The sequence below is a fragment of the Zophobas morio genome, unplaced genomic scaffold (genome assembly GCF_036711695.1).
Source record: "Zophobas morio isolate AGI-343-1 ecotype UQ-CSIRO unplaced genomic scaffold, CSIRO_AGI_Zmor_V1 ptg000026l, whole genome shotgun sequence".
Classification (NCBI taxonomy): Eukaryota; Metazoa; Arthropoda; class Insecta; order Coleoptera; family Tenebrionidae; genus Zophobas; species Zophobas morio.
Window position 1 is genome coordinate 13897371 of NW_026972131.1, and position 16373 is coordinate 13913743.

Below are 16373 nucleotides of genomic sequence, written 5' to 3' on the forward strand. Positions count from 1 at the left end.
GTAGAACTAGTAGAAGTCGCATTCGTTGTCGCCCCTATTTTAAACTATAATAGTACCACGAAAGAATTCAGGAGTTGTAAAAGTCGGGTACCGTTAGGTCGGATCGGTCCAGGTAGAAGTCCTTTACAGAAGACGCGCTAAAAAGACGTTTACAGTTACGGAAGATTTGGGTTATGCTCAAATCGGTGCTAATAAACAAACAAGAAGCCGCTTCTTGGAAAAATTCGCACCTAGAAAACCTACTTTCTTATCGAAAACAATTCGATTTGAATATCGCCGACTGGCGGACAAGGAAAATCGACATTAACTTATTCCGGATGTTGGCCGAGGAGAATTTTAATGACGGGGGGGATATTGTGTGGGTAACTGTTTATTTTGATGATTTCATTATTGTCGGTTGTCGCTAGAGGAGCGTCCGACAACTACTAAGTCGTTGTAATTTTTGGAAAATTTTATTCAAGTACGTAGTTTATTGTTGTTGTGTTTCAGATCGAAATCCGGTAGAGTAATGGTCGGTCTAGAATGTATTAATTTGCTTTTTTAGCGTGAACCAGTTCACGGAATAGAGTCCGGGCCGAATCTCGTTTAAGCGTGTGTTGCACTGATTTTTTTTTCGTTAGCACCATAAGGATTTGCCATATAGTACATCGCACGCAAATGTTTTGAGCCTATGGGCGGATCATTTTTGCCTGTCGTCACCGAAGGAGGCGGTCCAATTCGTCCAAGGGCAGAATTTGTAGGTAGGCTCAAACTACAACGAAATTTACGTGTTGACCAAATTCTTACCCTGAATTAGTTTTAATTTTATAAATACTTACTCTGAATTAGTTTTAATTTTATAAATACCCTATCTAACATGTTCAGAATATGATGAGTCTATACTTTTTGATTTACCATTCCATTAATATTTTTTGGATTTGTTTATACATACAGGGTGACTCAAAAAAAAAAATGACTGAGTCAATTTATTTTATTGAAGAAATCAAGAATTGCAAAACTGAATACATAGAAATCTTGTCAATTAGTTAGAAAAAAAAAAACCTGTCCTGCTCTAATAACATCGAGAATATGCTCAAAATCACACTAATATTAGGTCTAATTGTGCCGACCATAGTTATAAAATTCACATTAAAGTAATTCACGGACATTTTTTGAAGTGTATTACATTTCAAAAAGCAAAAAAAAGTTCAGTTTATAAACTTCATAATTTTGGTTTAAAGTTTATCAATCATATTTGACGCTTTATTTTATCCGTTCCATTTGTTATCCTTTACTGCGGTCTCTCTTGGGTCGAGGTGTAACACCTGTCAATTTTGAAATGGAACGAAAGTCGAAGAATACTTTCAAAGCCACGATCAAAATGTATTTGCTTATCCTCGCCAAAAAATGCATGACGTCATCGTAAAATTTGATATGATGAGTCTATACCTGTGATTTATCATTGCAGTAATATTTTTTAGATTTACTTATACAGCCTGTCTCAAAAAAAGGTCACTTCGATTTTCGATTTTTCGTTTTTTCGACCAACAGTTTCATCGAATTAGATTTTTCAGTTTCCATTTTTCTATCAACTTTTCACTTTTATTACTTTCCAATTTTCTGATTTCTCAAGTTTGCGGTATTTTGAATTTTCGAGTTTTCAGTTTTTTCGTTTTTCGATTTTTTAATTTTTCGTTTTTTTGATTTTTCGATGTTTCGATTTTTTGATTTGCCATTCTTTCAATTTTCGATTTTTCGTCTTTCCATTTTTAGATTTTTGGATTTTTCTGTTCGTCAGCTTTTAGACTTTGCAATTTTTTTGCATTTTTCGATTATATTTTACTTTCCGATTTTTTTGATTTTTGAATTCTCGATTTTTCAATTTTCCGGTTTTTTAATTCTTCTATTCTCGATTTTTCGATTTTCCATTAATCATTAAATTTTCCATTTTTCGGTTGTTTTATTTTTCGACCTTCGATTTTTTAACTTTCGATTATTCGATTTTCCATTTTCTGATTTTACGATTTTTCGATTTGCGATTTTTCGATTTTCGTTTTTCCGCTTTTGTGGTTTTTAGATTTTTCTATTTGTTTCAGTTTTTATGGTTCTGCAATTTGTTTTATTTTTCCATTTTTCGATTATTTTACTTTCCGATAGTTTGATTTTTGAATTTTCGGTTTTTCCATTTTTCGATTTGGGATTTTTCAATTTTTTACGGTTTTTTAATTTTTCATATTTCGATTTTCGATTTTTCAGATTTGTGGATTTGTGTCCGTTTTTTCGATTTTTAGAATATTGATTAATCGAATTTTCGATTTTTTAGCATTTCGATTTTCCATTTTTCAAATTTTCAATTTTTAATTTTACTTTTTTCGATTGTTGCTTTTTAGAATTTTCCCTTCTTCAGCTGTTAGATTTCAATTTTGTTACTTTCCGATTTTCCACTTTTCGATTTTTTGATTTTTCAATTTTTAGGCCTTGCAATTTTTTTTACTTTTCGCTTTTTCGAGTATTTGTTTCATCGAATTTTCGATTTTTCGAGTTTTCGATTTTAGATTTTTCGGTTTTTCCATTTTCCGATTTTCCATTTTTAGATATTTTTCGATTTTTTTTGATTTTTCGATTTTTCTGTTCGTCAGTTTTGAGACTTTGCAATTTTTACTTTTCCACTTTTCTATTATTTTAGTTTTGGATTATTCGATTTTTGAATTTTGTTTTTTTTTTCATTTTTCGATTTTCGATTTTTCAGATTTGTGGATTTGTGTCCGTTTTTTCGATTTTTAGAATATTGATTAATCGAATTTTCGATTTTTTAGCATTTCGATTTTCCATTTTTCAAATTTTCAATTTTTAATTTTACTTTTTTCGATTGTTGCTTTTTAGAATTTTCAACCTTCTTCAGCTGTTAGATTTCAATTTTGTTACTTTCCGATTTTCCACTTTTCGATTTTTTGATTTTTCAATTTTTAGGCCTTGCAATTTTTTTTACTTTTCGCTTTTTCGAGTATTTGTTTCATCGAATTTTCGATTTTTCGAGTTTTCGATTTTAGATTTTTCGGTTTTTCCATTTTCCGATTTTCCATTTTTAGATATTTTTCGATTTTTTTTGATTTTTCGATTTTTCTGTTCGTCAGTTTTGAGACTTTGCAATTTTTACTTTTCCACTTTTCTATTATTTTAGTTTTGGATTATTCGATTTTTGAATTTTGTTTTTTTTTTCATTTTTCGATTTCCGATTTTTTAATTTTTCGATTTTTCGGTTTTTTAATTTGTCGATTCTCGATATTCCGATTTTCGATTTTTCGATTTCTCAATTTCCAGTTTTCGATTTTCCACTTTTTGATTTTACGATTTTTAGATTTTTCTGTTCGTCAGTTTTTAGGCTTTGCAATTTGTTTACTTTTCGATTTTATTGTCGACTTTTAGAGTTTTCAATATTATGAATTTTCGAATTTTCGGTTTTCCTATTTTTCGATTTTTGATTTTTCCATTTTTCGGTTTTTTGATTTTTCAATTCTCGGTTTTTCAATCTTGCAAAATTTCGATTTTTCAGATTTGTGAATTTCCAGTTTTTCGATCGACCTACGCATTAGATTCATAGAATTTTCGATTTTCGGTTTTTCCATTTTTAGATTTTTGATTATCCAGTTTTGTATTTTCAGATTTTCTGTTTTTCGCATATCTGATTTATCAAATTTTCGATTTTTCGATATTTGATTTTCGGATTTTCGATTTTTCAGTTTTCCATTTTTCAGCTTTTTATTTCATTTTTTTACTTTTCGATTTTCCAAATTTTCGAGTTTCAATTTTCAGATTTTTGATTTTTCGGTTTTCTTTTTAAATCTTTGAATTTTTCGGTTTTGATTTTTCGAATTTTTGATTTTTAATTTTTCCATTCTTCGGTTTTTAGACTTCAATTTTCTTTCTTTTAAATTTTTCGATATTCTATTTTCCGCTTTTCAGAATTTTCGATTTTCAGTTTTCAGACTTTCGATCATTAGAATTTTGGATTTTTCAGTTTTATGATTTTTAGATTTTTGGAAAATTTGAGTAGTCGAATTTTCGATTTTTCAATTCATCGATTTTGCCGTGATCAATTTTTCAATTTAAATTTTGCGATTTTCAATTTGTCCATTGTCGATTTTTATAATTTTCTGTTTTTCAGTTTTTCTATTCTCAACTGTTAGACTTCAATTTTGTTACTTCCCGATTTTTTGGTTTTCGATTTTCCAATTTTCAGAATTTCCAAGTTTCTTTATTCAGATTTTCGATTTTAGATTTTTCGAATTTTTGTTTTTCCAATTTTTTGCTTTTTCGATTTTTCTGTTCGTTTCAGTTTTTAGGCTTTGCAATTTTTTCTACTTCATATATATTGATTATTTTAATTTCCGATTTTTTTAATTTTTGTTTTTGATTTTTTTAAGTTTCAATATTACTTTTCGATTTTTTGGTTTTCCCGTTTTTCAATTTTTGAATTTTCGATTTTTGAGGTTTGCGATTTTCCACTTTTCGATCGACCTAGGTATTTGATTCATTGAATTTTCGATTTTTTAATTAGCCATTTTATTTTTTTGATTTTTACGATTCGTATTTTTCGATATTCTGTTTTTTGCATTTGTGAATTTCATTTTTTCCGATTTTTGATTTTGCGCATATTAATCAAATTTTCGAAAAAGTTACCATGCTTACAAAAACTTCAAAACATCTACAATATTTCAAAGTATTCAATTTTGCTATTCTTGATTTCTTCAATAAAATAAATTGACTCAGTCATTAACTTTTATGAGACACCCTGTATAACCAAATCTAAAAAATATTAATGCAGTGATAAATCACTAGTATAAAAACTCATCATATTTTATACATTTAAGGCAGGATTTATTCTGCAAAATTTTGAGGTGACGTCATAAATTTTTTAGAGGGGACACTCGACAATATCGTTTTTTATTTATTTATTATGAACATTTAAGAGTATTTTATTAGAAAAAGTGATGAAATTTTGTATACGGAAAATACGGTCGAAAGATGTTAGAAAGCAAAATAATTCCAAAATTTCGTTGTAGTTTGAGCCTACCTACAAATTCTGCCCTTGAAGGATTTGGACCGCCTTCTTCGGTGAGGGCAGGCAAAAACGATCCGCCCATAGGCTCAAAACATTTGCGTGCGATTGTACGTCCAGTCGCGCCATAAAACTGTGACCGGTGTAATAATTTTGTCATTCCAGCTATACATTTTCTTATCTTTATATATTTTAAGTAGCAGAAAAGTGTAGGTTGTAGAACTTTTTCAAGGTTTACGGCACGTACGTAGGCTTTCTATTGTCCGTGAAGAATCCATTAAAGATGATCCGAACGAACGAACGAACGACTTGCAACAGTTGTAATCGGCGAAAAAAATTTGTATGCACGGGCATGTCATAACATAACCATTATCCTTGAGGCAAAGTTAGGCCCCGTCGTTGCACTTGATTTTAAATTGCAAATCCAGAAACATAGTTAGAACGCGCATTTGATAACATTGTTACAACGTACACATTTAAATGGTACCGGCGTCACAGTGCAAATTTATTCGGAAGCGGTACCGCACCAGAACAAGTCACTTTTGCCAACCGAAAAAGTAAAATTTCGATTGTGTGCAAATCCAGGTGTGAACACGCAAATCCGGTTCGGAATAATCAAGACGCCGGGGTTGGTAAGGCGATGTTGACGCCTCTCGACCTGGTGGACCGACGTTGACTCGTCCACTTTTAGTTAGTAACCTTTAAAGGTTAATGAATGCTCCACAGACCTTGAAATAAATATTCCCACTTTTCAGTCCAATTAAAATGCGAATTATTAAGAGAACGTTCACACCTGGTTAGGAATTTTTAATGAAGTTGTTTTGATTGAAATTCTGTAACGAAAACAAAATCTGTTTTGTTTCGCACCGAGACTACGGTACGCGATTTTTCGTTGGCCGAGTGAAAGCGAACGCACCACCTCTTGTTTACCTTCGGGGTTGTTACCCTCGTGCTCACTGGGCCAAGGCTGAGTCGTGCCATCAAACCCGACGCGTTAATTGATCCCATATTCGGGACAGGTCTTTGGGTTTTGTCTTTGCGTTTTTGGACAAACCGCCAGAACCACGACCAACGGGCCATGGAAATAATGAAGTGCTGGGACGAAATAAGAGTGGATTAGAACGCGAGCCGGAAGTCGCCGAAAACTCGAAGAACCTCGACCAGGCAAGGTTAAGACGAGAGATAATATTTAAGTTTGATATGCTTCACTGCTGGCGGAAGTGGCGGGGGCAAATGAAAGAGTAAAACTGAGAAATGGGGGCTTGGGGGGGCTTCGTTTTGGCGCTGGTGGCGTGCTGGACCAGCGTTGCCAGATGGCTTTGTTTTCACTTCAATTAAATTAGTAAAACTAGCGAAAAACTTTTGGTACGCCAGACCGTGCAGAGCTTCGTCCGATCGAAAAATACTGGGTTTTAATATATATATTAGGAGTAAATAATTTTGTTAATTTCGACGTTCCATGACCCCTAGAGTACGGAAAAATAGGTCCTCGTTTCAAATAAAAATTGTGATGTTCAGGAATCTCTGGAATGGTAAGGACAGAACGACCGCCCTAAAAGAGAAAACGTGCGAGGGTGGCAGAACGCAACTGACGTCATCTCCAAATTTTGCCAAATAAATCCTCTCTGAAATATGCAAAATATTATGACATTATAATTGTGGTTTATTAATGCACTCATAGATTTTATTATTACTTATTCAAGGTGAGTCAAAAAAAATACAAATTTATTGTATTGAGTGAAATCAAGAACGACTTAAATTCTTATAATTTTTCGAAAAATTTGGATTTATGTACGTACTTTTTCATTTTTTCAGTTTCTCAATTTTTAATTTTTCGATTTTTCAATTTTTCGTTTTTGCAATTTTTCAAGTTCTTGATTTCTATTTTTCATTTCCCGATTTTTTTAATGTTCATTTTCTCAATTTTATAATTTCTCGTTTATTCAATCTTGCAATTTTTAGATTTCTTAATTATCCAATTTTCCGATTTCTTTCATTTTCAGTAGCTCGATTTTATAATACATGTTTCGTTTTTTCGGTTTTGCACTTTTTCCATTTTTCGTTTCTTTAATTTATCAAGTTTTTGATTTCCAATGTTTAGCTTTTTCAAAGTTTTCATTTTATATTTTTCGTTTTTTTATTTTTCATTTTTTTAGTTTTGCAATTTTTCCCTTTATTTTTGATTCGAGAAATTCCAAAATTGAAAAACTTAATAGATCGGAAAACATTCAAAAACTAAAAATCGAGAAAGTAAAAAAGAACAAAATTAAATGAATGAATAAACCGAGAATTTGGAAAGAAGAAAAACGAATCGAATCGAAAAACTGGAAAACCGAAAAATTGAAAAAAAGAAAATCAAAACCGAAACGAAAAATTGAACAAATGAAGAATTAAAAAATTTTAAAATTGAAAACTCATGAAATCGCAAGTCGAAAAATTGCAAAATCTAAAAATTGAAATATCCAAAAGTTGGAAAATCGAAAAACTAAAAAAATGGAAAAAATGCGAATCGAAAAATTGAAGAATGGAAAAATTGCAAAATTTAAAAATCCAAAAATTTCAGTGAAAAAAGAAAAATTATAAAATATAAAACTTTGAAAAAAAGGAAAATAGAAAAAATAGTAAAAATCAAAAACCGAGACGAAGAATAAAGAAATGAAAAATTGAAAACTCGTGATGTGGCAACTAGAAAAATTGAATATCCGAAAGTTGGAAAATCGAAAAATTGAAGAAATGAAAAATTGAAAAAAAGTGGAATTGAATAAAATAACAAAAAGTTATAAATTCGGAAAATCGGAGAATTGAAAATTTGAAGAACTGAAAAATAAATTGAAGAAAAAAGAAGTTTTAAATCTTTGAATTAGGAAAATTGAAAATCTAAAAACTTTCAACTTGAAAACTCGAAAATTGCTAATCGAAAAACTGAAGTAAAAAAACAAAAAATTGAAGAATGAAATGATAAATTTTAAATTGCAAAAATTTGAAGAAATCAGATAAATTGAACCCCAGGAAATTTTAAATCGAAAAATTGAAATTTTGAAAATTTTAAGACATGAAAAATAAATTGAAAACCCAGAAATTCTAAATCGAGAAATTGAAAAGTGGGAAAATTGAGAAACTAAAAATTTTAAACTTGAAAATTTGAAAACCGAAAAACTGAAGAAAAAAAACCAAAATAATTGAAGAATGAAATGAAAATTGCAAATTGCAAAATTGGAGAAACGAAAAATTAAAATTGAAGAAACCGAAAAATGATAAAATGGGAGCATTGAAGAATCGAAAATTTGAAGAAATGAAAAATCAATTGAAGAAAGCCCGAGAAATTTTATATCGAAAAATGCCAAATCTAAAAATTGGTAAAATTGAAAATCTAAAAAGTTTAAATTTGAAAAACTAGAAAATTGCAAATCGATAAACTGAAGAAACAAAAAAACAAAAAATTGAAGAATGAAACGAAAAATTGAAGAAACAGTGGATTGAAATTAAAGAAAACGAAAAATTATAAAATCGGAACATCGAAGAATCGAAAAATTGTAAAAATAAAGAAAATAAAAAACCGAAACGAAAAAATTAAGAAATCGAAAATTGACATTGAAAAATTGAAAACTCGTGAAATCGCAAGTCGAAAAATTGCCAAATCGACAAATATTTAGAAATATCTGAAAGTTGGAAAATCGAAGAACTGAAAAAATGGAAACTCGAAGAATTACATATCATAAAATTGAACGAACAAAAAAATTGAAAAAAATTGGAATTGATAAAACAAAAAATTATAAATTTGGAAAATTGAAGAATTGAAAAATTAAAAAATTCAAAAGTGGGAAAACTGGGAAATTAAACAATTTATTCTTGAAAACTCGAAAATTGCAAATCAAAATACTGAAGAAACAAAAAAAAACAAGATAATTGAAGAATGTAATGAAAAGTTTGCAAATCGAAAAATTGAAAAAATTGAAAATGAAACCAACAAAAAATTATAAAATCAGAAAATCGAAGAATCGAAAATTTGAAGAAATGAAAAATAAATTGAAAACCCGAAAAATTGCCAAGTCTAAAAATTGGAAAAATTGGAAATAAAAAAAATTTAAACTTGAAAACTCCCAAATTGCAAATCGAAAAATTGAAATTGAAGAAAACGATTAATCGGATAATTGAAGAATCGAAAATTTGAAGAAATGAAAAATACATTGAAAACCCGAGAAAATTTAAATTGAAAAATTGAAGAAATGAAAAATTGAATAAATTGAAATTGAAGAAAACAAAAAATTATAAAATCAGAAAATTGAAGAATCGAAAATTTGAAGAAACGAAAAATTGAAATTAAAGTAAACGAAAAATAAATTGAAGACTCCAGAAATTTTAAATAAAAAAATTGGGAAAAATGAAAATTAAATTTTTTAAATTGAAAACAAGCAAATTATAAATAAAAAACTGAAGAAACAAAAAAAATGAAAGGAAAAATTGAGAAAACAAAGGATTGAAATTGAAAAAAAAAAATTATAAAATTGGAACATTGAAGAATCGAAAAATTGTAAAAATAAAAAAAATAAAAAACCGAAAGAAGAATTGAAATTTTGAAGAAATGAAAAATAAATCGGAAACCCGAGATATTTTAAATGGAAAAATTACAAAATATAAAAATCAAAAAATTCAAGTGGGAAAATTGAAAAAAAAATCAACTTGGAAACTCGAAAATTGCATTTCGAAGGATGAAATGAAAAATTGCATATCGAAAAATTGAAGATGTGAAGAAATGAAAAAAACAAAAAGTTATAAAATCGGAAAATTGAAGAATCGAAAATTTGGAGAAATGAAAATAAATTGAAAACTCGAAATTGCAAATCGTAAAACTGAAGATACAAAAAATATCAGAATCGAAAAATTATAAAAATAATGAAAATAAAACCGAAAGCGAATCGAAAATTTGAAAAAATGAAAAATTGAGGAAACGAAAAAATACGAAGTTGGAACATTGAAGAATCGAAAAATTGTAAAAATAAAGAAGATAAAAAATCGAAAGAAGAACCGAAATTTTGAAGAAATGAAAAATAAATCGAAAACCTGAGATATGCATTTGAAATCGAAAAAGTACAAAACTTAAAAGTCGGAACATTCAAAAGTGGGAAAATTGAAAAAAAGTTCCACTTGAAAACTCGAAAATTGCAATTCGAAAAACTGAAAAAACAAAAAAAAATCGAAAAATGATAAAATCGGAACATCGATGAATTGAAACATTATAAAAATAAAGAAAATAAAACCGAAAACGAATCGAAAATTTGAAGAAATGAAAAATTGCAAATCGAAAAATTGAAAATAGGAAAGCTAAAAATTATAAAGTTGGAACATTGAAGAATCGAAAAATTGTAAAAATAAAGAAGATAAAAAAACCGAAAGAAGAATCGAAATTTTGAAGAAATGAAAAGTGAATCGAAAACCCGAGATATTTGAAATCGAAAAAGTACAAAACTTAAAAATCGAAACATTCAAAAGTGGGAAAATTGAAAAAAAAATTCAACTTGTAAATTCGAAAATTGCAATTCGAAAAACTAAAGAAACAAAAAAAAACAATATATTGAAGAATGTAATGAAAAATTACAAATCGAAAAATTATAAAATCGGAACATTGAAGAATCGAAAAATTATAAAATTAAACAAAATAAAGCCGAAAGAAGAATTTGAAGAATTGAAAAATTGCAAATCGAAAACTTGAATAAACCGAAATTGAAGAAAACGAAAAATTATAAAGTTGTAACACTGAAGAATCGAAAATTTGAAGAAATGAAAAATAAATTGAAAACCTGGGAAATTTTAAATCAACAAATTGGGAAAATTGAAAATTAAAAATATTTAACTTGAAAACAAGAAAATTACAAATAAAAAACTGAAGAAACAAAAAAAAATTGAAAAATGAAATGAAAAATTGAAGAAACGAAATATTGAACAAACCGAAATTGAAGAAGACGAAAAACTACAAAGTTGTAACACTGAAGAATCGAAAATTTGAAGAAATGATAATTAAATCTTAAAAACCCGAGATATTTTAAATCGAAAAATTACAAAATCTAAGAATAAAGAAATTCAAGTGGGGAAATTGAAAAAAAATCAACTTGAAAACTCGAAAATTGCAATTCGAAAAACTGAAGAAACAAAAAAAACAATACATTGAAGAATGAAATGAAAAATTGCAAATCGAAAAATTGAAGACACAAAGGTTTGAAATTGAAGAAATCGAAAAATTATAAAATCGGAACATTGAAGAATTGAAAATTTGAAGAAATGAAAAATTGCAAATCGAATAATCGAAGAAACGAAAAATTGAACAAACCGAAATTGAAGAACACGAAAAATTTTAAAGTTGTAACACTGAAGAATCGAAAATTTGAAGAAATGAAAAATAAATCGAAGATCCGGGAAATTTTAAATCGAAAAACGGAAGAAAAAAAAATTGAAGACTGATTTTTTTTAACTTTATAGAGGACTGTCAAAATATCGCAAGTATTCCTATGTAATGAGTGAACCGGTAGATGTGGCAACGCCGCTGCAGTAGTATCGGGCCCAATCCGTGCGTCGCTCGTGACTTTGAGCGTCCATCCTGTATATACTAGTTGATGGGTCGATTCGGGTGCGATGAGTGGGAGCGGCGTTTTATTTACCTTGTTGCCGTTTCGTAACCGCGTTCTGTCTGTTGTGCAACGTCGTACTTTCACGATTACAAAGGACTCGGCCAAAATTGCTCATAGATCTAAACTCGCCAGTGAACGTAGATGGCCATGACAGTGGAGCTCGCTCTCGAGCGCCAGGTAAGCCGAGCTGGTGGAATGTGGTGGGGCGAAGACAAGGTAACAACCTGTTGTGACGTCACGATGCCGGCCCCCCGCCCGTCAGTACAATCAAAGAGCAACATTAGTCGAGTGAGTCGTGTCGCCGTCGAAGTTTTGACTTTCGTTGTTACCCTTCCATAAATTAGCGACACGTGTTGGCCCCACGGGTTCTTGATGGGGTCGCCATGAAACGCAGATGGTCGGCGGTGAGAGTCGCCCCCGAGGAAAGCAGCTCCGAAGTGACGTCGTCGTCGACTCTGGTCATGAGTCCCGCGAATTCCCTGGCCTCCACGGACATCGGTGACGTAGACCTGGAATTCTGGGACTTGGACTTGAACGCGCAGAACCACGGGCGGCTGGCGATCATCCAGAATGGGTACGGGATACCCGGACACACCATAATCGCCGCCAACCACCACCTCGCCAAGTCAGACACCAGCTCCATGTCAGGTAAACGGACTGTTCGGAGACTTCGACGCTCGCACAGGCGGCGGTGCGGCCCGGCCCTTGCGGCGATGAAACTCACTCGATTCATTTCACGCAATCGCCGAACGTTTACCACAAGAAGCGTACGTCCTACTTAAAAACACGTATTCGTGTCACTACTTTCCAGTCAAGATCGGCGGCGTTGCACAACTCGAATCGAGAATGAGCCGGACTTTCTCAAAGAAAAGCGAAGCGCCGAAGACGAATCCGCGACCCAAATCCGGGAGTCCGGGACTCCGCGCTAATCGCGTGCAGTTGCATGTTGCAGATGTCGATCCGGTCGGCCCTGACCATGACATTGCTCGACCTCTGGGCGGCAGGTGTGGACCCATTAGGGCGAATTCGCGGCGCACGACGAGGACGTTTCGCCAAAACCGATTCGGCCCCGGATCGTGGGAATCCGGCAGGATTGAAAGTCGGATGGTTCGGTGGAAGGTCGATTTGTGAACGTGAAGGAATAATTTATCGACACGCGTGGCCCATCGGAGCGTTGAGGGTCGCGTCGCGTCGGTAATTGCCGAAGAATTCATCCGAGACGTTGCCATGGCGGCGCTCGGTGGTTGAAATCACCTTGAACGTTGCTGCTTGAATTTTGCCGGTAATGGTAATAGTTTTCGTCCGGCCACCACACGCTTATATTACTTCCATTACCGTGCATGAACTTTTCGTTTTTCGTTGTAACATTGACAAAAGCGTGTTTAGTGGCCATCACGCTCGACGGCACAATCGTGAGAAGGCGAACTACGCGTGCATCGCATTTCAATGGGGCCGGGAACAGGACCCTCGGATTTTCTATCGACGAGCTAGTTGCTAGACTTGTTTTCGTAATGGGATTAGTAAGGCCCGGATCCGTAATAAGTTGTTCGTTCGCTGGAAGCACAGAAGTGGCAGTTGTACGTTACGTAGATTCATGTCGAAATCTCGGCGTCATGTTCGTAATAACCAGGTATGCTGGTGATATAATAACGTGTTCATCTCGGCTACATTACGCATTTCACGCGATAAAGACCCACCAACACCGCAGTTGACCTTTACATACACCTGTCGACACCGCAGTAGAAAAGTAGTAGAATCTATTAATTTACAGCGAAATTCGACTTTTATTTATGGTGTCAATCATGCCGTTCAAATGTAAACAAATTAAAACTTTCACGTTTTCACACACCAACACAGCATAATTTTTGATGTATTGTTTTCACTAATTTTTGCCCTCGGCTGCGACTCGGACTAGCGTTGAGTACTTGGGGAGGTGTGGCCACAATCTAGTTTTTGTGTGTTCGCTTGAAACTCGAAATATTTTTGGAAACCGAGCCGTGGGCGAGATCTAATGTAAAAATGGTTGATTGAGGTATATTGTTTTTGCTGTACTCTCGAGCTGCAAGCGGAATTTACATCACATAACAACAAAGAAAAAAATTTAATTATAAATTAAAAGTAGAATTCCTAAATTTTTTTAAAGAAAAAACTGGAAATACATACAAAACGCAGAATCATGTTGAAGATTCGCTCAAGGTCTATTTGAGATCTAAGTCATCAATATTCTATTAAGAATTTTTTGCAATTTTTCTTAAATTAAGCAAAAAAATCAAGAGAAAAATGTCTACTCTATTTTCTTGGGAAGTATGTCATTTGCCAAAATCAGTCTTATCTCAGCAAGTACTAGCCCCACCCACCCACCCGTTATTTTCTTATCATGTATGTGATTTGCCAAAATGAGGCTTATTTTGAAAAGTACTAGCAATATATTTTTGAATTAGTAAACGAGAATATGTTTTCCAAATAACTGAGAAATGCAAGTTAAACGTCCTAAGAAGTTAAGAACTTCAAAAAAAAAAATTCAAAATTGCATTATTTGACAACAAAGTAGAGCTAATTTATAGACAGTTCTTCACACATTTCGAGTTTGAACATGTTTTTGTTTTTTCTACTTCATTTAATCAAGGAAAATCAAGTGCAAAATTTCCAAAATATCCTAAAATTTTTGAAGACGTCAAAATTCCTAGAGTATCGATCGCGTGTTACGAATCTGAAAAGCTTTTGATCAGAAAATATTTTCGAAAAATTGATTTTTTGCAATTTTTCTTCAATTAAGTAAAAAAATCAAGAGAAAAATTTCTATTCTATTTTCTTGGGAGGTATCTCATCTGCCAAAATCAGTCTTATCTTAGCAAGTACTAGCCCCGCCCACCCACCCGTTATTTTCTTATCATAAGGCTTATTTTGACAAGTACTAGCAATATATTTTTGAATAAGTAAACGACTATGTTTTCCAAATAAGTGAGCAATGCAAGTTAGTTAAACGTCCTAAGAAGTTGAGAACTTCAAAAAAACTTTTCAAAATTGCATTATGTGACAATAAAATAGAGCTAATTTATAGACAGTTCTTCGCACATTTCGAGTTTGAACATGTTTTGTTTTTTCTTCTTCATTTAGTCAGGAAAATCGAGTGCAAAATTTCCAAAATATCCCAAAATTTTTGAAAACGTCAAAATTCTTAGAGTATTGATCGCTTGTTACGAATCTGAAAAGCTTTTGATCAGAAAATATTTTTGAAAAATTGATTTTTTGCAATTTTTCTTCAATTAAGCAAAAAAATTAAGAGAAAAATTTCTATTCTATTTTCTTGGGAGGTATGTCATCTGCCAAAATCAGTCTTATCTTAGCAAGTACTAGCCCCGCCCACCCACCCGTTATTTTCTTATCATATACGTCATTGGCCAAAATGAGGCTTATTTTGACAAGTACTAGCAATATATTTTTGATTAAGTAAACGAGAATATGTTTTCCAAATAACTGAGAAATGCAAGTTAAACGTCCTAAAAAGTTAAGAACTTCAAAAAAAATTATCAAAATTGCATTATTTGACAATAAAATAGAGCTAATTTATACAGTTCTTCACACATTTCGAGTTTGAACATGTTTTTGTTTTTTCTTCTTCATTTAATCAGGAAAATCGAGTGCAAAATTTCCAAAATATCCCAAAATTTTTGAAGACGTCAAAATTCCTAGAGTATTGATGGCGTGATACGAATCTGAAAACCTTTTGATCAGAAAATATTTTCGAAAAATTGATTTTTGCAATTTTTCTTCAATCAAGCAAAAAAGTCGAGAAAAATGTCCACTCTATTTTCTTGGGAAGTATGTCATCTGCCAAAATCAGTCTTATCTTAGCAAGTATTAGCCCCGCCCACCCACCCGTTATTTTCTTATCATGTATGTCATTTGCCAAAATGAGTCTTATTTTGAAAAGTACTAGCAATATATTTTTGAATAAATAAACGAGAATATGTTTTCCAAATAACTGAGAAATGCAAGTTAAACGTCCTAAGAAGTTAAGAACTTGAAAAAAAAATCAAAATTGCATTATTTGACACTAAAGTAGAGCTAATTTATAGACAGTTCTTCACACATTTCGAGTTTGAACATGTTTTTGTTTTTTCTGCTTCATTTAATCAAGAGAATCGAGTGCAAAATTTCTAAAATATCCCAAAATTTTTGAAGACGTCAAAATTCCTACAGTATTGATCGCGTGTTACGAATCTGAAAAGCTTTTGATCAGAAAATATTTTCGAAAAATTGATTTTTTGCAATTTTTCTTCAATTAAGCAAAAAAATCGAGAGAAAAATTTCCAACATTTTGATGAACCTTATTATGAAATAATAAGCTTTATTGTCCAACAGTCGAAACTATTAACATGACAATTATAAATAATTGGCTTGAATTAAAAGTGTTAAGTGTTCCTAGTTACCTAGTGAAATTAATAAATCCTAAAAATTCAAATTCTAAAAAAAAAAGTAAACAAAAAAAAATTATAAAATAAAGCAGTGATACAAAGGAACAATACTTTTACTAAAACTGAAGTCCTTAGGCGACAAAAATGAGAAAATATTTTTTTGTAGAATTACCCCCGAATTACGAACTAAAATCTGCTGTACCTCAAATAACCGGGAAAAATCCGAAAACTTTCAAAAAAGATTTTTAAATGGTTCAAAATGGCTTTATTCGAGAGGAAAAAACGGGGCTCATC

At 31.6% G+C, this 16373-nt stretch overlaps 1 protein-coding gene across 4 annotated transcripts in view; it reads left to right on the forward strand.

Moving 5' to 3' along the window:
- Positions 1–16373, forward strand: part of LOC135136509 (ecdysone receptor-like) — a 168774-nt gene that overhangs the window by 127227 nt on the left and 25174 nt on the right. The window contains exon 1 of one of the 4 annotated variants that reach the window (XM_064065833.1): positions 11707–12309. The exons of 2 other annotated variants lie outside the window; for them this stretch is intronic. In XM_064065833.1, the coding sequence (XP_063921903.1) occupies positions 12045–12309 (265 nt within the window). In that variant the 5' untranslated portion in view covers positions 11707–12044. Of the gene's footprint in view, positions 1–11706; positions 12310–16373 lie in introns of those variants that run through there. One more of the 4 variants, XM_064065834.1, reaches the window with a different exon arrangement.